The sequence below is a fragment of the Podarcis melisellensis genome, assembly GCF_964234715.1.
Source record: "Podarcis melisellensis genome assembly, chromosome: 1".
Lineage (NCBI taxonomy): Eukaryota > Metazoa > Chordata > Lepidosauria > Squamata > Lacertidae > Podarcis > Podarcis melisellensis.
The window spans coordinates 27,866,970-27,892,881 of record NC_138528.1 but is presented as its reverse complement, the minus strand read 5'-3'; the positions used below and the strand labels follow the sequence as shown (position 1 = coordinate 27,892,881).

General features: G+C 42.2%; 1 protein-coding gene across 26 annotated transcripts in view; it reads left to right on the top strand.

Moving 5' to 3' along the window:
- Nucleotides 1–25,912, top strand: part of NRXN3 (neurexin 3) — a 1,185,406-nt gene that overhangs the window by 875,182 nt on the left and 284,312 nt on the right. For all 26 annotated transcript variants that reach the window (XM_081908656.1, XM_081908654.1, XM_081908650.1 and 23 more), the window contains one exon: nucleotides 10,068–10,249. In XM_081908656.1, the coding sequence (XP_081764782.1) occupies nucleotides 10,068–10,249 (182 nt within the window). The remainder of the gene's footprint in view (nucleotides 1–10,067; nucleotides 10,250–25,912) is intronic.

Here is a 25,912-nt window from a genome sequence, read left to right as displayed (position 1 = left end):
CCATTCCACTTCTACAAAGGAAAGCATAGACTAGAATTAGTTGTCTCTGCCTGTCATTGGCCCAGACGTGCCTATGGGTGGCCTTCCTGCTTTTCATCCTGTTAGTCCCAACCAAGCACCACTGGTTGTACACATCTGTAGCATCAACCTATATGGATACTAAAATAATAAAGTGAATTCTATGATATGCTAGAGGCGCAGATTCAGTCACTCCTCTTCAGTCCTTGTTACTTTTGAAATTTGTAGAATTCAGGTTCAGCTCCAGAAAGTGTTTGGTTATGTGATTTAATTATATGTAGCTTGGAGTTTTACTTTGCCTTTCTGGGCCGTTACCTTTACTCTTAACACATTCACTGATCCCTGTGCAGATTGGTGAGTCGACAAAAGGCGGCTCTCGGAAGATGTTTAAGGTGGCTATCCCCTCTTTATTCCACCTTGTGGAAGAGGTCACATTGAAGCTGACTTACGTCCTCTTTTTGTTGGCATTTGTCTGTCACTTCCGTTCAATTTGTTCCTTCCCGTGATTCTTCCTGATTGTTAGGTATCAGGGTTCGGTGTCTTAAGTGCAGGTTTCTGATTGAAACGTTTGCCTTGGCACTTCCATTTGGTGAGTTGCGATCCTGTTTTCAGCATGCCCTAAGAAAGTGTGTGTGTGTGTTCGTTTGTGTGTGGAGACAGATGGGGAGAATTTGAGAAAGGAGAGAACAAAGCTGTATTCTTGCTTTCTCTATCTGTTCAATGCCAGACAAAGTCACAGCATCCTGGAACGACAGAAGCATGGGAGAAGAGAATCCTAGTGAATTACTGACCCTCCAGCTATAGCTCCAAACACCCCTGCCAGGCCTTCGCATAACAGGTCAGCGCTGCTGAGGATCTCAGCAGCTGTCAATATAGTCTGCTACCTATGTGACACATTATGAGAGGACAGCTGAGGCACAGAGATAAGGAAAGATGGACTAAATGGCTGGATAAAGCCAAGTACATTTTGGTTTCTTTTCTTAGCAGATTGACAAGTATCACATCATTAAACAAGCAGAAACAATGGCATTGTCTGTAGTCTGTTCCAATGTTTGAGTGCATTCAGGAGTTATTTCAAGGTGCAGGGTTAATTCAACAACCCGCTGTTTTGAGTTTATTGAGAGAGTTTAAAACCAAGAACCAAGGTTATCGTTTTTGGATTAAATTGCATGTGTCCAAAAGTGTTTCAAAAAAGGAGTGAAACTAGTAAGGTTGAACCAGGAAGCTTTAACCCAAATCATGCCTTAGGTGCTTGGCTGAATGTCTTCCTTGTGTCATTAACACCCACAACCCAAGTCATTCTCTTGGAAACAAAGCGGGGCAATGTGAAGGTCACCTTTGGGTTTCCTGAGAGCAGCTAGTCAAATTTACCATTTTACCATGTCTTTACAGTGGTACCTTGGCTTACAAACACCTCGGGTTACAAACACTTCAGGTTACAGACTCCGCTAACCCAGAAGTAGTATGTCGGGTTAAGAATTTTACCTCAGGATGAGAACAGAAATTGCTCGCCAGCAGTGTGGCGCCAGCAGTGTAGCCAAACTGGTACCTCAGGTTAAGAATGGTTTCAGCTTAAGAACGGACCTCCGAAATGAATTAAGTTCGTAACCAGAGGTACCACTTTACTTAAGAAATGTTGTAAGTATTACTACGGTAATTATCATTTCGTTAATTTATATCCCACCCTTCCTTCCAAAGGAGCCCAGGGCAGTTGGATTAGCTCAAGAAAGCAAAAATTTAAAAATCCCAGTCTATGAAATTCACCTTAGAATCATACTGTTTGCATACTGTAGACAGAGCCATTGCATTTAATGCCCAGGATTTATGACTTGGTCTCCAAATGCCACTTATTTGCTACCCCAAGTTACATGAAAATGAATCTTCCAACTGGTGTGTATGTATATGTGTATGTGTTGAGTTTGCAGAGGTTCATTTCATTCCAGATTGGAAACAAGCAGATTATAACAAGAATGAAGGTGGGTTACGGTATCTATCTAGTGGTGTGCTGGTAGAAGGCTCTTTAATACAATGGAGGCTTCTGTCAACAGAATGGGGAGGGAGGTGATTTTGCTGATTCTCCCAGACCCTTCAGCCTTCTGTCAACATCCAATACCAGAAGGGATGCTGTTGAACCCAAGAACTGTGTTCATCCCTTTTTGCATTTCAGTTCCCAGTGGGATTAGAACAAAAAGGATATGTCTATAAAATTAAGCAACATCCTATTGGTTCCTAGTAGCATTTATCAACACTGTTTTGCTGCTGTATGGCCCAATCAGCATACCTATACAGATTCTTTTGTGGAAGGGTAATCAGAGTGTTTCACACCTTCTGTACAAGTGCCTTCTCTTAGGGTTATCTTTGTGCAGGGAGCAAGTTGGTCTCATATTATGAAAACCGAGGATTCAAAAATTACTCAGAAACAAGCAGGATGTAGAGTATGGCTGTGCAGCAGAAAAGATTCCATATTCCATCAGGTGCAATGAATTGGAGAGCCACAAAATGATACCCTAACTCAGGAAATATAGTATGGAACTGGCCAGGGGGCTACATTTCAATACAGAGATGTTCATGAAGGGACCCAGGGTCAAGGAGCTTAAGATTCTTCATAATGAATATGATGGAAGTCAGTGGTGCACAGCAGGAACATCCGTATTAAGTGGGTGGAATGAAGACATGATCATTAGGCTTATGCAAAGGGAAGTTCTTGATTGCCAGGTTTTATTTTAGATACCTAAAATGGACTTACTAACTGGTTAGCCAGTTCACTAGGTACCTCCTAATCATCCCCCCCCCCCGAGGACTGAGAATGCAATTATGCTACTGATAGCTAATGCCAGTTTTTCTCCTTTGGCATTCTGCCACCTGGACTTCTCCAAGGACATTCTCTCCATGGGCCTCCTTATCAAGCCATTGCCAAGAAAAAGGAAATCATGTTTGCAGTTGGCAGCAGGACACAGTTTTTAGCAGTGTTTTCACTTGCATCAGATACAGATCAAATTTGTGTGGATAATTTTCACCCATCTGGCTTTTCCTTTGGGGATTCAGATGGTTTAACCCCAGCAACACTTCCCTGTATTAATTGTAAAAAAAGGTATTTAATGTTAGTTGCACCTAAGGAATGAAGTGTATGGATATGCATCTCATTCACATAAAACGTATGCTTTTTGCTTCATTTACCCTTCTTTTTAATGCGCAGATGGGATCTCTAGGGAAAATAAAATCTGTGCTCTTTTATCTTCAGTTGTAATGTGAACTTTGCACACTGCAGGAATAGATGTGAAGCTCAGTGAAAAGTACACCTCCATATTTCAATTCAGAGTAGTTCAATAATTTATTAATCATGAATGACACTCCCCTCCCCCATTGCCCAGACTGCCCTATCCAGGTGGGAAATCAAGCCAATTTGTTACAGTAGTTTTTTCTATCTCCTTTCCTGGATGCAAAATGAATGCAAAACTCAACTCCCCTTTAAGTTAAAGAATAAGTTTATCATGGAAAACAAAGTCATAAGCCAGGCAAAGTCCCTTCTCACCCATTCCTTCAGTGAACTTGCAGAATGGCAGAGGCAGGAGGGGATTTGAGGATCAACTCTTCTAGCATTGACAAGGAGGCAACAGAGGCAACTTCTTGCACATTTTCACTCATTTGTGTATAATATAACTGAAACCGCTGTATAATTTAACCTGGAATAATTAAAGCTCTCTCATCCTGCCACATTGATTAGTGGGAGAAGCAGATGGGGAAGAAGGCATGAAGTCACACCAAGAAGCAAGATTAATGAAACACAAGCCAGTGTTATTTGTATAAACTATAGTTAGAAATGCAGGGTGTTAGAGTTCAGAATACACAAAATGTTCCTCAGGCCAAACAGACAAGAGAGTATTGAGCATCCAGACTGAGTTCAGTGTAACACAAAAGCTCTCAACCTATACTTTGTATTACCTCAATTTTCTCTGTGCGCCTTGTACTATGAGACCAATGTGCTTACCAAGAGTGTTGCTATACAATTATTCCTATTATCCACAGCCAGCATGGCCAAAGATGATGGGGGCTGTCATAACAGAATCATAGAATCATAGAGTTGGAAGAGACCCTGAGGGCCACCCAACCCCATTGCAACACAGAAATCCAACAATCCTGGGAGATCAGCAAGTGTGGTCATCTTTGCTTAAGATCTGGAATAGCTGCTGATTATTGCTATGCTTTTATGTGTCTTTGGGTTGGCAGTGGGGGGGACAGGGTGCAGGCTTCTCATTAGGAAAGGTGAGAGCCTACATCCTGGGAGGAAAGTGACATGTATTAATTTGCTGTCATTTTTTTTTAAAAGAAAAACAAACAAAGCAAGCAGCCATGCTCCGAGTTGCTGCTTCTGTTTTGCGTTTTGTCTTTCTCTTTTTCTCCTTGCTCTTCATTCTTTTAGCGAAGAGGAAGCCCAAGCTCCTGTGAACGTCGAAGAGAAATCTGTTTAATTAATGTCAAACAATGTATGCCTTTTAAGGAAGAGATGATGAGATTGCTGTGCTCATATTGGGTCTCTGAGGGTTTGTCCGTCCAAGAGCAGAATCTTGACGAGAAAAGCAGCTGGTTCATGAGAACTCTTTTAAGTGGGGAAGCACTGCTTTCCAAGGATTATACTTTTGCCCTGGAAGCTTTGCATTTTCACAGGGCTCTCCATTCCGTTTTGATTTGTTCTGAGGCAAGGTAAAGCTCCTTCTAAGAAAAAAAGGATATAAAGAGACTATTATTTTATGATGGATGGAACAAGACACTTCCTTGTTTCCTCCTTGAAGGGGTCCCCCATTAGAATAGAGATCAAATGAACCAGCACATTTGATGGCAACACCACATACTCCTTCAGCCCTTTTGATGTCTCTCCCCAGCTCCTACAAGTTTCTCTTGCCCAATATATTATGCACATATAAGAAGAGTAAATGAGAGAAAAACTAAAGGGCTTGCCCTGGGAAGCCCAGGCAGAGTTGTGCTTGCTGCTAAGTGGCCCCTGATTGGTTGGGATCATGCCTTGTAGGAGAATTAAATGGCACCAGAGAAGTGGGAGGGAGAAGGAACACAGTGGCCTTGTTTGCACATAATGTTGGGCCAAACTATGGCTGGTCATGAATGAGTAAGGGGGCTGGTGCCTGCAGAGAAAATTGCAACTGCTTCAGTTCTCTCCCAGCCCTGATGCTGTGCTACCCAGACCCAGACCATGATTTGACTTAGCATTACTTGTGAACCTGAGCTCGTGGTTTTTCCACCCTAAACAAACCACAAGCAGTCCACCAAGAACAAACCTTGTTCCAGGGAAAGGGGAATCTGCACATTGGGGTGCCACAATAGAGAAGCCTATGCCACCACCCAACAAGCCAATCCCAGTGGCGAGACAACAAGAAGAGCACCCTTTGCCTCATTTTGTTAGCTACAAGATTCATGACAGCTAATATGGGACACAGTGTCTAGATGGCTTTGATTCAGAGCTGAGCTTCTGCATCACTAAGTGGACACATGAGAGCTTCAGAGATAAACCAATGCAAGCATGCCTATATATTCTGAAATGAATACATCAATCAAGCTCTTTAAGTTTGGTAAATCATTCCAGACTCACACGTCTGAACCCGTATCCATTTCATCCCAATGATATGATATACCATTATTTGTATGCTGCACATTTTCTATTTGCCCCCGCCCCCAAGTAAATCATTATATACAACTCAAATAAGTGTTGAGATACTCGTACCTCTCTCCACCACCTAGGAGAGCTTGTCCTTGGGTACTTATCTTTCCTGATATGCAGGTTATACTTTCTCAGCTTTCCCTTGTTAACACCTTCCTACTGATACAAGATTGCTTGAACCAGAGAGCCTGGGTATAGTGAGATAAGTGCCTGGCTTTTATTTTGCATTTCCTCGCCTTTGTGCGTCTGTCAGACCTTTCGTCTTATTTCAATGCAATTTTGCAAAAGCATTAAACACCCAGGTGAAAGTGCTCAAGTCTCCCTTGTTTAATTGGCACTTCAGTGCAGTTCTTGCCAAGGTCTTCTTTGCGTGTTGAACTGGGTCCTGCTGTAGCAAGCTAAATGCACTTTAATTGTTTGTGATGTATTACGGATTCCAACCTGACTGCCGTGCTGGTTACTAAGAATATGCTAGACAATTTCAGCGGCTTGGTAACTTGCAAATCCTGCCGAGTAGGAAGACCAAATATGCCCTGCTAGCAAATTTGCCTCCAGTTGAACTGATAGGTTCCTGCTAGCATGGGGAAAAAATTTACATGGTTACGATGATTAATAAACATAATAGGATCTGAGCAGTAGAATTCTGAGCATCCCGAAAAGCGCCCCATCAGAACTACTGTACTCAGCAGAAGGCCTGTAATGGAACGCCGGGTATCCATGAAACAGGAAAATTAAAATTCTGGGGAAGAATAGGCTAGCAGATAGTAATGCTGTTTGGGCATTTCTGGGTCTCTTTACTTTCCAAAAGAACAGGCTTTTGTGGAGGTCAATTTCTCCCTTTATTAAGCAATTGCTTAATAAGTTCCCAGTCTTTGTAGAGAACAGGGCTAAAAATAAATAAAGGGCTATCATCTATGTTTACTAGAGATTACACGCAAGAGAACAAAGGGATGGTGATGAATTGGGGGGAAGGTAGCAAACTGTGTGTGTCCTGTGTGTTATTTCAGGTGGAAATTGTTTTATCATTTGATTCATATTCTCAGACTGCTGGATTAACAGAACAAATAGGAGGTTTGCTTGTCACAAAGGAGTTCATGACCGCATTCAGAGATTCATTGGTGTTAATTTAAATGGCAGAAGTATTAGATATTTTCATTGTCAGAGTTTATGGACTGGGTTCCTTATATATTTTGTCTCTGAATATATTTAATTGGAGTCTCTTAGCAGTTGGTGGTTTGTGCTTGCTTCTGCCATTACAGTCTGCTCCTCATACACCAGACACTCAAATGCAAACTCACTTTGTCCATTATGACACATGAATGGTACAATTGTTCTGGTGCTAGCAAATTGTTCTGGTGCTAGCAAAAATGACTAGCAGCAGTTTCCTGCAACTCAGACTGGATTAACTGAATTCTAAAGATGCAATCATATGCATGCTTATTTAAAAAGAAATCCCACCATTTTCAGTGGTAACTACCATAATTTATAGGGCTTATGAGTTACAATGTAGGGTGGATATATATTGTTTACAAGGATTCTGATTTGTGATATGCCCCTACAGGGAAAATCCATTAGGTGCCCCACCCTAGAATATCCTTTCACAGATACACAAAACAGTGCATGTCTTCATGTCAAATTCCACTTAAGTGCCGTGACAGACCAATCATTATAATTGGGTGTAATTAGCACTCATGGGGACTCTGATATGCACCGTGTGCAGCCAAGTGGCTCTTGGGAAGATGTGTGAGTATTTTCCATAGTTTGTCTTCTCATAACCTGCAGTGAGTAGAAGGAATGCAATTTTTAAAAGCGATCCTTAAATTCTTCCATTTGTGAGATGAACAAAAGCCTTTGTTGAGTAGATTCTATTTTTCATTTTAAAGTGGCTTTCTTCCAGTTTGCCTATAGCATTAACCACATTCCTAAGTGACTCAGTCCACCTAACAAGCACACTTAGGGAAGAGCTAGACATGCTGCTCAACACAGGGCTGAAAATGGCAGCCTCATGTCTCCCTCTCCTTACAACGCTTAGACAGACAGAATTTCATTTCTCCGCATTTCTCTGCCCTGCCAGTGATGTGCACAAAGGGAAATGCATGATGTGACAATGCCATGCCATGAGCAATTTGCCTAAATGCTCAGGGAAGAGATGGGAGAACTTGGCACTGTCTACTGTTTTAGGCAGCAGTTGCAGGTCAAGCATCACAGTCTACTTCTACCACAAATGTTACTAGTGAAAAATGTCCTGGGGCAAAGGGCACATGCAAGGTATTGCAAGTGGGAACAGCTCGTCCGATGCTTTAGAGTCACACTGCCAGCCATCTGTTTCATGCACTGATTTGCACCGTGTAATGTTGTGAGCTGGCATAATACAAAATGTTGTAGCTTACTAATAATTGAGGACAGAAGATCGTTGAGGGCTCCGTCATTCAAAGAGGACTGTTTGAATTACCTGCACATCGAGAGAAGCCCTCTAATTCATTATTAGAGACAGCACTAATTAATACAAAGAGATGGTTTGTGTTATTGTGGCAAGCAGACACAGTGTAAACACTGCAGAAGTCTTACGCCCACCGCAGTAGAATCTAGGAACAATCTTGAGGCTAGCAATGGAAGACATTGCAAAATGATGAAGCCTGTATAGCAACAGTTACAAAGAGTAATGGGAAGTGTTTAAGAAGGCATAAAGGTGCTAATCATAGGAAATGGATTAGGGACACAAAAAAGGCAAAGCAGCTGAAGGAAATTGGAGTACAAAATGGCAATGATAAGTATTTAAACGAGATATGCTGTTTTGGGAGGGGGGAAGGCTAGGTAAGAATGTGAGAAGAAGTATGCTGGATCAGACCTACTTGACCTAGTTCAGCATGTGATTTCCTCCTCTGGGATGCCCCAAAGCAGGTCGTGAAGGGAACAAATCCTGCTGTGTTGTTGTTATTCTCCTCCTCAGCAATTGGTATTCAGTGACACAGGCTGCATTCAAATGGCAGTTTGTTCCATTTTCATGATGTTTCTCTAACAGTTAAGTTCGGAATTATATTTGAGCTTTCATACAGCATAAAAGCCACTTCTCATTTCTGTGTTATTTGATTCCAGGAAAAAAAAATATGGAAACAAGCACCAAATATGCACTATATTCCACAATACTTCCGGAAGTGGCTTTCACATCATGTGAAAACTCAAATATAATGTGGAAATTAACAGTTTGGGAAATGCCCTGAAATGAATTGGGACTTAATTCCAGATAAACATTCAAAATATTGAGCTGTTCATGAGTCTTATTTTCTCGGCCGAATATTCTGGCCTCTTGCAAAGCTTTGAGAAAAGGAAGTCATCCCCCACCTTTCTATATCAGTCATTGGAAGGCAAGTTATTTCTCCAGATCATGCACTGAACAACCACACCTTATCTCCATGTGCAGCTATCTGGTTGATTCCCATAGATGTATTGTTAACTGAATTGGGTTTTTTGTTTTTCTTCAGAAGCAGCACAGCTTCTGATATTGCTCTGACTTGTGTTAGTGATAATGAAATCATGGGTGCATGATAAAACCTACTAGCTGTCTCTATTGCAAATGCTTCTTGTCTTTAGTTGGAGATGTGCACCTGAAGCACAGCTTAACTAAATGGGTACAGCAAAGCCTATCACCTGTGATTTATCTTTCCCTAAAAGGAAGTACCACTTATCTGTTTGTGGTTCCCTTGTTAATCCCATGTACGTTCACTTAGGATAACCAGAAATAGCATGAATATTCATTTCAACAGTGCTTGGAAGGCGTTTATTCTATTCTAAAAGGCCATAATAATCTGCATAGCAAATGCACTTTAAGGCAAAAGCAGAAAAGTCTACATTCACTGATAGGATTGGCTGCTGGTCAGAGGTTTGATGGACTTGGCAAATGTATATCCTCCTCCCCAATTAAAGCCTTTCTGGTCTTCCTTCCCTCCAGGTAAGGGAAGTTATATGGCAGATTCACCAGTCAGGAGCTGCAAACTATAATATGCCAGGCTCTGTGGGAAGATTTTAATGTACATTTTAGAGATGTGGAATGAATTTCAATGCAAAAGAAGCCTAACTGGGTTGTTCATCACAATATATAAAAGGCTTTTAGAGACGATGCATTATCTGCCTTGTGCTATTATGCAGTAGAGTCTGAAAATGTTCATGCATATCTCTTTAGCGTTTGCTTTGTTATTAATTCATTTTGTTCACAACTTTAATTCAGGGTGACACAGCCCCCACCCCACCCCCTAGGCCTTGGACTTCATCACTCTCACAAATGGAATATCGTAGTTAGACACAGTGTTATCTCCTATAATTGCAATGCTGCTGCAACTGGGTAGGCTAACTCGTAGATTTCTCTTGTTCTGTTTTGAAGCTGGTGCCACATATATATTTGGGAAAAGTGGAGGCCTCATCCTTTACACCTGGCCAGCGAATGACAGGCCCAGCACGAGGACGGACCGCCTTGCTGTCGGGTTCAGCACAACAGTGAAAGATGGCATCTTGGTTCGGATCGACAGTGCGCCTGGCCTTACTGACTTCCTGCAGCTTCACATAGTGAGTACAAGACTCTTATCCTTCCTGTACGCCTCACTTCCTCTGCTGGCTTTGCTCCATTTTCTACAAACCAGGAGTCTTAGCAAAAGACAAAAAACAACCCCTAGACACGTACACACTTTAATCTAATTGGCCCAAAGTACAGCACATAGGAATAAATACACAATATCCGAGCCATGCAGAGAATTTGTGATTGGATTGAATTGAATACTGCCATTTCCCCACAGTTATCGTAATTCTTTATAAAGTGTTATAACTGTGCGCATCAGCCTAAAGTTGCTGTACTAGTTGGGGGTTTGATTTGGTTTACTTGTTTTTGGTTATTCTTTTTTCTTTTTAAAGGTATATACCACCTTTCCACAGTTTGGTGCTCACTCCATGGAAAGGCTCTGCATATTTTAGAGCCTTGGCAGCTGGTGCCTATAGAGTTGGTGGCTGTGTTTGCAATGGCTGCTGCCCATATATTGAGTTGGAATGACAAGATTGGCAAAAACAACCTACATGGTCTGTTATTTAGATTAAGACTTCAGTGATATTTCTTTGAAATCAGCAAGTGGCCTAAAATGGTTTTGATACAAAATCCTGATTTGGTAACGTGTGTACAGTGTGTTGGACCTAGCGGCACAGCGGCGATATATACTGTTTATTGTTTATCCAATGAGATCGATTTCTTCTTTGTCCTAATCTATCAGATGAGAGCAGTTGCAACAAATCTGGTTTTATGTGCAATGGAATCCTATAGTGTCAGCTTGGTTGGGTGATAAATCATGGCTTGATACTGAATTCCCAGTGAGCTGCATATCTGAGCAGTGAGGGTGCCATCTTAGTTGGACAAATTTAAGGTTGATTTGTTAGCAGTACTATACATGTTTTAACTCATAAGTAAAATGCACTCAATCAATTGGCCCTTACTCCCAGGTAAGTGTGCACAGGATTGCAACCCTAATTCATGTAACCTCATGTAGATAACCATGTTATCAGTGTATCCCTTTATCATGTTGTTCTGCTACTATATGTGCATAATGCACCTATTATGCTTATAGAATCATAGAACTGTACAGTTGGAAGGGCATGGTTTACTTTGAGGCAGAAGGCAACCAAATAACCTAAGCCCATTAATTTTGATGGGTTTGTTCTGAGGATCCCACCAGTGAGGTTTTGCAGAGCCTATTTGCTCACAGCAGCTGCAGCAGAAAGTGGGGGCCCAAATCAGGCCCAGCAGATCCTGGACTGGTTCAGCCCTCCCTCCTCCCCACATGTGTCCTGCCTGCATGTTTGGTGGGTAGTGATAAGCTGACTCAGCCAGCAGAACTGAGCAGAGGGATACCTCCAATCAAATACCCTCCCCAGCCCAGCATAAAGAGTTCATCCCACATCTCTGCCAGTTGGGTATCATCCCATATGTTTCATGTTATTATACCAATAGTGCTTATTAATTTATTCTAGGTGTATACTCTGCTTTTCAAGGCAAAAGGCCTTCACAAAGCAGCTTACAATATAGCTAAGCTTGTACGAGCACAATTTAAAGACAATAAAAAATCAATTAAGAAACAGTTCTCTAGCCGCCTCTCTTCCAGTTCTTTGCCTAAAAATAGATTTTCCCTAGGCTTAGATTACAGTGCTGTAGAAAGAATTTAGAGAAGAACGTGGATGGAACACAAGAAATATCAAAGAGGCTAAAAAGGAGGGCAGAGCCTGCCAGGCGAATCACAACAATGAAGGATAGGTTTCTGCTGTAAAAGTAATAAACCTGAAAATAGGTTGGCACATTCAGCAGGCACCATTGTCCAGAATTTTTGTGATGCCTCCGCAGGAGCACCTCTGTCTCTGCCTAACCCATGGGACCAGTTTGGGTCAGGTCTGGGAGAGCCACATCATCCAATGTGCAGAGTGGGGAGCAAGTGTACAGAACTCTTCTCCCTAGATGCCATCCCTACATGTGGCAGCCACCATGTTCCCATCGTTCACAGGTATAAAGTGATGAGATCCGGATAGATATCAACTAAATATGATGCTGGCTTTCCAAGTCACATTGGACATCCCTCCTCGATAACCTCCCTCTTGACATCTTGCAGACAGCTCCAGGGAATCGCCGGACGTTTATTACCACATAATTTCCTTATTTGCATACTGGTTGAGGGGAATACAAAAAGGTATCTTATTAATTTCTTTTGTAGATGTAATTTATGGAAAATCCATTTGGACTCATTTTTTAATTATGAGCCCTTTAGACACTCTGGAGATTTATGTGCTCAGGCATCTGTTTTGTATGACAAGAATCTATAACCTCTGAAACCTTTTCCCTGCTGATTTACAGTGCAGATGTGAGTGAGCTGGCAGCCCAGGGAAAATGAATGGCGCACCCTCCAGAATCACGCGGCTCATGAATTTCTAGGCATTTATGTTGTGCAGGGCTGAATCTAGAAGAGAGAGAAAGGAGAGAAGGAGAGATGGGGGCAGGGAGAGAGTCAACCGCTTGGTGCCACAGAGAAGGCTTCTGGTGCATTTGGGTGGCACAGCCTTTTGGGATAGTAAAGAATAGGGGCAATGGGTAGACAGCAAGGTTTCAACTGGGGACCAGGGCATCGGCCCATGCCCTCACCTTACCTCACCACAGCTGCCACCTTGTGATTTACAGCATGTAAAAATGCTCATTGAGAGTAAACAGAGAATGAGCGGGACAGCTGTGGCTTATGATGGATATGGTGCTGCTGATGTCTACAGGGAGAGATAAATCACCTGCCTGTGCAGCGAAGCTTTATTTTGCTGTCTTTCATTTGGGTATTTATTGCAAACTATCAGTGCAGCCCTATCTTATCCCCAGTAGAGTTATAAAAGAAGTCGATTGGCTCCAATTCCACAGATGGCTTGGGAGGGCAGGTGAAGCTTGAGGGTGGGAGTAGCCACTTTTAGCTCCTGTAATGCAGCCGACGCAAGAAAATTCCCTTGGTCTTCTGTGTGACTAGATGGAAAGGAGAACGGGAATCCTAGGTGGCAAAGAGATGCCTATAAGATGGAATTTCATTCTTTAGGGGGGAAGCTGTGTGCTTTAAATGTATGTGTCATCATACATTTAAAGCACACAGCTTCACCCCTAAAGAATAATGGGAAATGTGGTTTACCCCTCACAGAGCTACAATTCCAATTATCCTTAAAGTAAAGGTAAAGGTACCCCTGCCCGTACGGGCCAGTCTTGACAGACTCTGGGGTTGTGCGCCCATCTCACTTAAGAGGCCAGGGGCCAGCGCTGTCCGGAGACACTTCCGGGTCACGTGGCCAGCGTGACATTGCTGCTCTGGCGAGCCAGAGCCGCACACGGAAACGCCGTTTACCTTCCCGCTGGTAAGCGGTCCCTATTTATCTACTTGCACCCGGAGGTGCTTTCGAACTGCTAGGTTGGCAGGCGCTGGGATCGAGCAGCGGGAGCGCACCCCGCCGCGGGGATTCGAACCGCCGACCTTTCGATCGGCAAGCCCTAGGCGCTGAGGCTTTTAACCCACAGCGCCACCCGCGTCCCTCCAATTATCCTTAGCCAACTACAATTCCCAGGATTCTTTGGGGGGAAGTATGTGGTGCGACAGAAAGAGAGACCTGGGAATTAGCTGAAGGCAGGAAGTGGGGCCTGTTTCTGGGGTTCAGACAGTTTGCTGCCTGGTAAAGCATGTTCTCTAATTAAAAATGAGAGTGCGTGTTGTGGTATGGGCCGCCGCACCAGCCCTACTGTTGCCAGGCAGGTTAATGGTTGTTGCCTGGTACTTGGATTGGATAACTGGGTTGCTGGGGCAAATTGTATGTTGCAAATTGGGTGGGTGGGACCATAGTCTTTAAATATTGGGGCACTCTGGTTTCTCTTTCTCTTTTGCAGAGTGCATCGGATCACCCGCCCGCCCGCCCTCTTTTCCGGTTGACCTTGCTTTGCCTGTCATGGGGTCGCCTGCCTTGGTGCAGGGGCCTAGTAGGAATTTTGCCATTTGGCTGATTGGCTGTGCCATTTGATTTTTGCCTACTACTTAGCAATTCGTCACAACTTGTAAGGTTGCGGTTAGGCATTGGCTATAAAAATTGGTGGTGGAGGGGTCAGGATAGGCTGTGCCTGCCCCTCCTATTGCGCTGAAGGGAATTCCGTTAAAGGAATCCTGGGGCTTGCCACGATTCCGTCCAATCCCTGTCATGGGACCAGGGCCGGCAATCCTTGGGGAGCTGCTGGGGTGAGCGGCGTGGGTCCGACGCTTAGCTCAAATGATCCCCAATTTTGACTTTCCCTTCTATTGGCTTCCGATCGGGCCTCGGTATGTCAGTTTTGTCCCAGGCGGGGGGACAGATAGTCATAACCAATGTCTAAACAACCACTCACTGATTTTGTATTTTAATAAAGTTGTGGCCAAAATAGTGCCCAAAAACCAAAACTAAAATTACGTGTTATGTCTGAAATTATTTGAGGGGTGCCTGGGGACCTACACACGCAAGAGCACTTGCCCCTGTAACACTCTGTTGTAAATAAAGCCATTGCAAAGTGGCATAAGCCTCTAATAGTCTTTCCTCCAATTTAAACCAACTTGGTTCATGTTGCCTCTGGAATTTCCTATATTTGAGAAAGTGAGGAGACAGCATCAGCATTAAGCTTCAATTTGACCAGTGGCAAACCTTGGGCTTTAAAATTTCAGTGGCGCCCCATGCAAGGCCAAAATTTGCCCCCCCCCCACCTCTCACCTTCCCTTCTGCTCAATTCACTCTGTTAAAGTTGTGAAAACCCGCAGGGCCCTCTAGTGTCGGCACCCAGTGCAGCAGAACCGGTTGCACTGCCCCCAAACCGCCCCTGATTTGACCTAGAACAGTTTACATGTCTGAAACTAACCCAAACTGTGACTGAGTGTTGAGACACAGTGATAGTTTTTAGAGTCAGCCAGTGGAATAAAAGAAACATTCAAGAGAAATCAATATATTCTGCTTGAGTGATAATGGGCTATATAAGAACAGCATGGAAGTGCCTATGTTAATATTCTATTTTTAATAATGTGACATTCAGGAAAATAGTATGTTGATGCTTATGGTTGTTTGCTTCCATGAGTTTAAGAGCTTTTTGATTTTGTTAGTCAGCCGTGTGAATAGAGTTGGCCTACTGAGGATACTTCAACCTGCATTAGGGTTGCTACCTATTTTTTCTGACCCTACTCATTCACCCTTAAGAACAACCCAGAAATTTGGCAGGTTATATCTCTCCTGGCATGGAGATCAGGCTGGGAGCTGGGTGCACACAGCCCCCAATGTTATTCTTTGTAGCTAAGGCTGTTTGCCATTATGCCACTTCAAATTGTCTTGCTGACCCTCCAAACAAGCCTGAATCCCATCTTTGTTGACGCTAGTACACCAGGTGTATAGCTCAGTGCAGCAGTGCAAGAAATAACTCTGTGACGCCCTGTAGCTAAAGATGATGGATTTCTGATCCCCAGCTGCATTCAACCAGCATGGAGGCTCAGTGCACTGATATGGGGATTCATTAACCACCCACTCAACAGACATCATATGCTTAAATCCTTGTGCTTCCAACTGCTGAATGCTGAAAACTTCTTAATGCTACTTTGATGGATATATAGCAAAAGAAACTCTAAGGCTGAATTGCCACCAAGGGAAAAACTGGTCTGTTGGGCTAGTAGCTTGTGAGGCGGAGGGTTCAGGTCTGGGAGCAATGCTGGAATTTCTCCTCCCTTGGGCAAATGTGATTGGTTACTAATGGGTGGGGAAGGAATGGGTGGCTAATAATTCTGTGTAATTCTGTGTAATGGTATTGAATAGCACTGGCAATTCAACAAGGATCTTTTACTGGCCTGCTGGTTAGCTGCATTTATGTCTCTGGGAACCTCTCTCTCTCTCTCTCTCTCTCTCTCTCTCTCTCTCTCTCTCTCTCTCTCTCTCTGTGTGTGTGTGTGTGTGTGTGTGTGTGATTTATCAATGCATCTGTGTCCTAGGAAAAACCATACCTGTTGATTTCTGTCTGATGCTAGAGTTTCCACATAGCAGCTCTTTTAGGAAAGTACCAGATTGCTTAGAAGTATAATGTCAAGAATTATATTTAGGTAGCCGTGTTGGTCTGCCATAGTCAAAACAAAAAAAAATTCCTTCCAGTAGCACCTTAAAGACCAACTAAGTTAGTTCTTGGTATGAGCTTTCGTGTGCATGCACACTTCTTCAGATACGAAGAAGTGTATCTGAAGAAGTGTGCATGCACACGAAAGCTCATACCAAGAACTAACTTAGTTGGTCTTTAAGGTGCTACTGGAAGGATTTTTTTTTTTTGTTTTGTTTTAAGAATTATATTGTCTAGGAATCCTTTCTAACCCAGGATAAACACAGCAATTGGAGGGAGGGAGTTGGGGGGGAATGGTGGAAAATGACAAATTCTTATTAGCAACCCAGAAGTTGCAAGATCATAAAGGAGAGAAAGAGCACATTTTCTCACTGCTAAAAATCGTGGCGGGGGGAGATATGAGGTAACATATGGGTAATTCTATCCCATGTGGTAACCACAGATATTTGTTGAACATACTATCATGCAGAAGCTATTGGGATCATTCTCTCTTATCACATTAGCCAGTTCTCTTACAGTACAAAGCAAGCTGTGGAAGTCTTAAGCTTACACCTTTGCTGTAAAGTAATTGTATGTAAACTGCTTGCTAAAATACAGTTCTGAAAGCAGTGCTGAAAAATTCCATTGACTTCATTTGGGCTGTATGAATGTATCTGGATTGTGGCCAGAAATATTCAGGAAAAGTGTATGCTTTCCCCTGGCTTCCTCTCTTGCACTTGCACAAATAATTGCCCACAAAGAGAAACAGAATTAAATTTGACTATAATCAAAGCTTCTAGCTTCTTAGGTTTTAGTCACCACCTGCATTGCAGCATCCCCAAAAATCAAAATCCCAGCCTCATTGCTAGTGGATGGCAGCAGGGTGCAGCAATAATTCAGTGACCACTTAAGCACCGAAAGCTGCCTTTTGGAGGAAATTAAATAGGGCAATTATTAGTTTAATTTACCCCTGGCTTGATGTCTGATGTGCCCATTGCATCAAAGGTTAACCGCTGCTTGATGCAATGTCAGACTGCATTGAAATTGTTCCAGGCCCAGATTAAATGTGTTTTTTAAAGGCAGACTAATAGCATTAATTACTAAAAGGAGGTAAATGAAGTTCAGTCACATTAAAATCATAATATATATATATATATTAAAAATAATATTTATTAAAGTTTTAAAGGCTACAAAAAGCAAAAGTAAAAACACCATATTAAACAAAAGCAAGTCAACACATCACAATGAGTAAAAAAGAAAAGAAAGGGGAAAAAAGAAGAAAGAAAAAAGAAAAACAAAGAAAAATACAAACAATTAAAAAACACAGCAACTCTTCCCATAACCTATCTTTCATTAGCTTGTTTCCTTGACCTCCTCACACCCCCCTTTTTTGTATTCTAGTTCGGTTAGCTACTTTAGTAAATCCTTCCCATCTTTTCCAATTTTTGTCCTGTAATTTATCTTAATATTAATGTAACTTTACCTTCCCTCCTTTCACCAATTAACAGTCTGTTTTTTCCTAAACCTTTGTAACATTTCTGCTAATATCACATAAATTCATTTCAACATCATTCTAACATTCATTAATTTTGGAATGTTTCTGTAAATAGTCTTTAAATTTCTTCCAATCTTCCTCCACTGACTCTTCTCCCTGGTCTCGGATTCTGCCAGTCATTTCCGCCAGTTCCATGTAGTCCATCACCTTCATCTGCCATTCTTCCCGGGTGGGTAGATCTTGTGTCTTCCAGTACTTTGCAATAAGTATTCTTGCTGCTGTTGTAGCATACATAAAGAAAGTTTTATCCTTCTTTGGCACCAATTGGCCGACCATGCCCAGGAGAAAGGCCTCTGGTTTCTTCAGAAAGGTATATTTAAATACCTTTTTCATTTCATTATAGATTATCTCCCAGAAAGCCTTAATCCTTGGGCATGTCCACCAAAGGTGAAAGAATGTACCTTCAGTCTCTTTACATTTCCAACATTTATTATCGGGCAAATGGTAAATTTTTGCAAGCTTGACTGGTGTCATGTACCACCTGTAGATCATTTTCATTATATTTTCTCTTAAGGCATTACATGCCGTGAACTTCATACCTGTGGTCCATAACTGTTCCCAGTCAGCCATCATAATATTATGTCCAACATCTTGTGCCCATTTAATCATAACTGATTTCACTGTTTCATCCTGAGTATTCCATTTCAACAGCAAGTTATACATTCTTGATAAGTTCTTAATGTTGGGATCTAACAGTTCTGTTTCCAATTTTGATTTTTCCACCTGGAAGCCAATTTTTTTGTCCAAATTATATGCTTCCATTATTTGGTAATAATGAAGCCAGTCTCGCACTCTATTTTTTAGTTTTTCAAAACTCTGAAGTTTTAATCTGTCTCCCTCTTATTCCAAAATTTCCCAATATTTCGGCCATTTGGCCTCCATATTGAGCTTTTTCTGAGCCTTCGCTTCCATTGGTGACAACCACCTTGGGGTTTTATTTTCAAGCAAGTTCTTATATCTTCTCCAGACATTAAACAGTGCTTTTCTGACAATATGGTTTTTAAATGCTTTATGTGCTTTCACCTTATAATACCACAAATATGCATGCCACCCAAATACGTTGTTGAAACCTTCTAAGTCCAACACGTCAGTGTTTTCAAGAACATACTAAACTGCTATCATGCAGAAGCTATTGGGATCATTCTCTCTTATCACATTAGCCAGTTCTCTTACCGTACAAAGCAAGCTGTGGAGGTGTTAAGCTTACACCTTTGCTGTAAAGTAATTGTATGTAAGGTAAAGGTAAAGGTACCCCTGCCCGTACGGGCCAGTCTTGACAGACTCTGGGGTTGTGCGCCCATCTCACTTAAGAGGCCAGGGGCCAGCGCTGTCCGAAGACACTTCCGGGTCACGTGGCCAGCGTGACAAAGCTGCATCTGGCGAGCCAGAGCTGCACACGGAAACACCGTTTACCTTCCCGCTGGTAAGCGGTCCCTATTTATCTACTTGCACCCGGAGGTGCTTTCGAACTGCTAGGTTGGCAGGTGCTGGGACCGAGCAGCGGGAGCGCACCCCGCCGCAGGGATTCGAACCGCCAACCTTTCGATCGGCAAGTCCTAGGCGCTGAGGCTTTAACCCACAGCGCCACCTGTGTCCAATTGTATGTAAACTGCATGCTAAAATACAGTTCTGAAAGCAGTGCTGAAAAATTCCATTGACTTCATTTGGGCTGTATGAATGTATCTGGATTGTGGCCAGAAATATTCAGGATAAGTGTATGCTTTCCCCTGGCTTCCTCTTTTGCACTTGCACAAATAATTGCCCACAAAGAGAAACAGAATTAAATGTGACTATAATCAAAGCTTCTAGCTTCTTAGGTTTTAGTCACCACCTGCATTGCAGCATCCCCAAAAATCAAAATCCCAGCCTCATTGCTAGTGGATGGCAGCAATAATTCAGTGACCACTTAAGCACCGAAAGCTGCCTTTTGGAGGAAATTAAATAGGGCAATTATTAGTTTAATTTACCCCTGGCTTGATGTCTGATGTGCCCATTGCATCAAAGGTTAACCGCTGCTTGATGCAATGTCAGACTGCATTGAAATTGTTCCAGGCCCTGATTAAGTATTAAATGTGTTTTTTAAAGGCAGACTAATAGCATTAATTACTAAAAGGAGGTAAATGAAGTTCAGTCACATTAAAATCATAATATATTTACACAATGTTTTTCTTCCCATAGGGTCCTTAAAGTACTTTGCAAAGAACAAGTCCAAGGGATCCCTCTTCACTAATATGCCATCACATTTGCAGCTCTTTAGTAACATGCAAAGAGTGGCATTTTAAAATATTATCTAATTAATCCCCACAACGTCTCTACCAGAGAGATAAATATGAGTATTGTGTCTTGTCAGAAAGACAGAGAAAAGCATGGTTTATGCGCACAGAGAGCAGTGCATTAGATCGTTGAAAGTGTGCATGTAAATGGATTTACACTGCCGTGATGTGCACATCACATGGGTGTTTGTTTGCACTGATGTGGTCAAATCATGGCACAATGAGCGGATTACATTAGTGATAACACATGAAGAGCCTGCATCTTACACTAACCACTTGAGTGTGTGGTCCTAACATTTCTGCTATTTTGAATACCCCCAGCTAACATCATCACCCACTGCCTGGTCCTCGTATTGCAGGGAGGGGCCTCAAAACCACAGACACATACCAGATTTCACACACTAAACAATGGCAGAGAATGGAATTGTTTGTTCACAGAAATAGAGATATGGAGTCTATGCAGCTGAAGCTATCATATAACTCAAGCCTCCATTCCATGTTACAAGTACCCGCTATGTCCCACATTCATCTAACTCACTGGATACAACCCTTAGTTTATTTCACAGTGCAGCCTACAGCCCATGCTATCACACCTGTTTTTGCACAGGTAACCTGATCTGCAACTTCCAGTGCATTCCCCCCTCCAAGGTTTGTTTCCCACTGTCTCCTGCCCCACTGCAAATTTGTACTTCATTACTATCCTGCTATAGTCCTACCTAGCCTATGATTTGAAGGGCCCACAATTTGGGGGGAAATGAGACTAGACACTGTTGCAAAACTCCCTACAGAAGTGATCGGGGCAACCTGCCAGAGGAATCCTTTGAGGATAAGCAAAGCCTTTTGCCCACCATAGAGGGAGATTAGCTCAGCAGAGATTTGAGCCTTGTTTGCTTGCATACATAGCCAACAGCTTAATTAAACCTACCTATTTAAAGTGGTGAAAACCTTCTCATAAAACCCTCTTATTTAGTTGAAGTCTGACATTTTTGTGAAGCTGAAATCTTTTCTTAATTGACACGAGGTAAATGGAAATAATCCTTTCTTAATCCGAGAGGAGGTTGCTCTGCAGAGGTTTGGGCTGCTTTAATAAAATTGATTTACAATTCACATTCCCAGCTGAATAGGTGCAACTGTTTTTGTTGGGGTGTGTGTGTGTGTGGACAAATAACACAGAAAGGAACAAGACCTAACCACAACACTGCCTGGCTTCACATCAGCTCCTTTGGGATGACATTGCTGTCCTTGGAGATCTTTCAGACAAATATATATATAGGGACAAAAGCAGGATTTGCTTAGCGAGGGAGATCTTTTGGGATCACAGCCTGGGGTGGTATAATTTGCACTAAGAGGCACACCCCCCCCAGTCAACATCACAATATATAAAACATAATTGAACTGGAAAGCTTCTGGTTAATAGGAAGAGCTTGTGTTAAAACAGGCTGATTTTCTGACCTCTCTGTTTAAAAGTTGAGATGGGTAAAACAAAAACAATTCCATTCTCTGCTGTTGTTTAGTGGGTGAAATTGTGTGTGTGTGTGTGTGTGTGTGTGTGTGTGTGTGTGTGTGGCTTTGCAGCCCCTCCCTGCAGTACAAGAACCAGGCAGCTCTCCTCCTTCCTTTCCCAGTTTCATATACCTGGTGCTTATTATTTGAGTGAGTTGTGGCTTCCCATGAGGTAGTTCATAATCTAGGGTAGGATACAACAGCAGCAGAGGATATTTCTCATCTGAAGCAGATGATAACACAAGTTGCTCACTTTAAGCCCAAATTTACCTCTGCTGCTCACAAGCCTGATAATAGCTTATTTTTTTGTTATTGCTGTCAATTACTGAACCCAGAAAAACAGCCTCTTGAACATAAACCTGCAGAGTTAGAGGCAGCCTGGCAAAGAAATGAATCTCACATGCTTGCACCTTTCCCTCAGCCATATGATGATGGATGAGATGCACTTTCTTACTCTGTTGACATGCGCTCACCACACGTTAAGGGTGTCAGTTTCTTTTACATGCGGGTCTTGACTAGTCTTCTGAAACTTAAGGAAGGAGCATAAATGAAGGCAAGTAAGAGCTGTCTGACAGCGGAACAGACTGCAATGGAATATGGTGGACTCTCCTTCACTGGAGGCTTCTAAACAGTGGTTGGATGGCCATCTGTCAGTAATTCTTTAGTTTTTATTCCTGCAATGAATTGCAACGTCCCTTAGGGTCCCTTCCAACTCTACAATTCTCTGATTCTGAGCTTCTTTCTGGAGGCTGCCTTTGACAAACCTGGGTTCTGGCACAGCCAACCTGCCCACTACGATTTCTTCCTAGCTGTAGTAGACCCACAGCTTACATGGGGACAGCACATAAAGCCAATATCATATATAGCTGAAACACCTTGGGTGCAATGGCAGCTGGGATTGCCAAAGTTTTCCCCCCTGGATGCCTGCCCCCTTTTTATTTATTTATTTTAAAATAATTGACCTAGCACATAAGGCTGAATTCACACAAGTTAAATGCACGTAACTTGCACATAATGCATGTAAGTTGTGGGTCTACTGTATTTTAACACCAGACTGAATTCACACAGTGGGATATGGAGTACAAAGGGGAGATTGTTTCTTGGCAAATTTTGTTTATTATTTATAGTTTTAATTAATGTATTTGTATGATGCTGAATGCCAAAATAGATTCCAAATAGTCTTCTAAGTGGTTTACAAAGTGTATGCCCTGGCATAAATTTGAAGGAGCTTGTGTGGAATGTAGGTGTTGCATTGCTTCCTAGTTTGCAAAGATCATGGAGCTGAATGGGTTCATCCACTGATTAAGTTGACTCTATCATAAATTGTAGGAGAGGCATAGTTCAGTCCATGGCATTTACACTTAGCAGGACTGAGAGAGATATTTGCGTAAGACTATGGAGAGTAGCTGCTGGACCAGAGTGTAGATCAGAGTGTAGATCAGAGTGTAGACCTATGGCCCTCCATACGCTGCTGAACTACAATTCCCATCATCCTTGACCATTGGCCACACTGGCCGAGAATGTTGGGATCTGCTGTGTGGGATACCTTTAAAAACATGGAAATGACATTTGAACATACATAATGCTGATCAGTGTGATGCTGCTGAGTAGACATGGGAAATAAAAACAATGGTTTTAATTATTATTTTTTAAGCAGAATTATTTATTACTTTGAGTAACCTAGTCTTTTTGCCCTGACTGATCAAAACATTCTACTCCGCCCTAGCCCAAACTTTTTTGTTCTTAGATACATCCAATTCTGATGCATCCCACCACCTTCAGAGACTATGAATAATTCGCCTCCTGCATTTATATTGTTACCTTGAAGGTATTTATAGTGTGTGATCATATCACCTCTGAGCATTCTCCTCTTTCCTGTACTGTATAAATTTAGTTTTTTCAGTCTTGTTTTCTAAGTTTTATTCTGTAGCTACTGCACTCAATCATTTTTATCTGCTATTATTTCTCCCTAGTCCCTCATATAGTTTTCACTCTATAGAAACCTGAATTAAAGATAGAAACCTGATCTGGCAAGCTACAGGCACAGTTGGCTTCCATGATCAGCTGTGGAAGGCACAAACATACAAATGCATGTTGTTCCCTAACCACTTTTAGTAAAGCCTCAGCAGCATTTGCTGTGGAAGATCAATGGTGCAACTAGGTCATTTTTGATGCTGAACTTAATGGTCTTTCAAGGGACCCCTTTAAACAATAGTATTCAGTTGCAAAACATACAGTGAACATCCCCCACTCATACATTCCATGCCTTAGGCTTCTACCTTCCAGATACTACTGTAAAACAAAAAGTAGTAGAAGGAATTTGGCTTTCTCGGTCCATCTTGGCATCCGCACCCTCCCTATGGAACACCCTCCCATCAGATGTCAAGGAAATAAAGAACTACACAACTTTTGGAAGACATCTGAATGCAGCCCTGTATCAGGAAGTTTTTAATGTTTGATGTTTTAGTATGTTCTCAGATATGCTGTGAGCTGCCCAGAGTGGCTGGGGAAACCCAGCCAGGCGGGCGGATTGTAAATAATAAAATTATCATTAATATTATTATTGGCAACCCTGATGATATATTTTAAAAATACAAATGCCATATAAATACCACACACTTTTTCTTCTTCTGTTCCTTCCCTCGCTTTATTTTCTTTCTTCTCTCCCCATAACCTTGATGTCCTCTGCTCTGGCCATTATTGGGGTCCAGGGATCACACACATGAAGTTGGTAGATGATTGGTGAAAGGACCCTGAGTGAGAGGCAAGGAAGGGAAGACCTCCCAGGGTACAAGACTGGGAGATGAAAGGAAAGTTTGGTGAATGCTGGGAGGGTCTACCACTTTTTGTGTGAGATAAAGGTTAAGAGCTGCCTTTGAGAAAACACTCTATTTTCTTCCACCCCTCTCTGTTTTTGATTTTGTTTTGTTGCTTTTATCTTATTGAATTGTGAAAAAGATTTAATAAAATCTTACAAAAAAATAAAAATGAAATGTGCACTTGTAACCTATACCAAGATTTCCTCATGGAAATCTCCGTCTGGCTGTGATAAGGCTTCTAGTGACTAATAGTAATGATGGCTTTGCTCTGTCACCATTGCTGGAGACAGTAAGCTTCTGAATATCAGTTGCTGGAAGCTGAAGGAAGTGAGATTGCTATTACTCTCAAATTCTGATTTCAGGCTTCCCATAGGCGCCCGGTTGGCCACTGTGAGGACAGAATGCTGGCCAAAATGGGTCTTTGGCCAGCTACAGCTGTTTCTTCTGTGTTCATGAGTGGGGGCTGTGAGAGCAGTGATCCATGGGAAATATTCGCCTGCAAGCTTACCTGAGAGAAATGCAATGCAATCCTAAAACATAATAAAACATCCCCTAATCATGCTACTCTACTTCTGCAATTCCTTCATCTATCCACTCCCTTCCTTCCATTCTGTCTTTTCTTCTTTCCTGAAGTTGCACCCTTTATCTGGAAGTAAGTGCCACTGATCTCAGCAGGGTTTACTTCTGAGTAGACATCCAAAGGACCATGCAAAACATCTCTTTCATTACTAGTAGTACTTCAGGAGGTATTTGATCACATGGAGGTTCGAGTCACAGAGCAGGACTCTTAAGGTACTTCCAGGCTGTCACCTTTTATGGGTGGGATTCAGTCACCTGCTGGCAAATAGAAGTTGCACAATTCAAGTTGATTGGGTACTCTTGTGCCACAAATTATTCCCTCCACATCAAAATGGACTTTGAAATCAGGAAAGTGATGGGGAAATGCATTGGCAAATGTAGGACAACACTTGCTTAATGCAACATTGCACAACTCCACTCAGTAGCCAGCATTGTCAAACCTGCCTAGAAACTTCATACAGACAGATTTCTACTTCCAGAAATCTGGAAGTAGGAATGGGGGAGCAATTTGATTTATTTTGCATTTAAAGGTGAACCTACCAAAAACTCATTTTCTAAAACAATACGTCCAACGAAACTCAGCCATCCTTTGAAATTATCACTTCTCAGAATTTTGCAATGCAGTTCTCCAATGTCTGGAGGGGAAAGTATGGGTTATCTATGCTTTAACATATGCTGTGGTAAACAGTGCAGATTTTTTTTGGGGGGGGGATCTTGCCCATCGAAATTCCCTATAGGTGTGAGTGGGGAGAGATCTTAGAATTTGGTCTGCCAACTGGATCCCATTCCCCATCTCCTGGTATAATTTTCAAATGGTTCTTGAGTTTAAACAGAATTGTGGGTCTTCCAGATGTCAATACTTTAGCCACA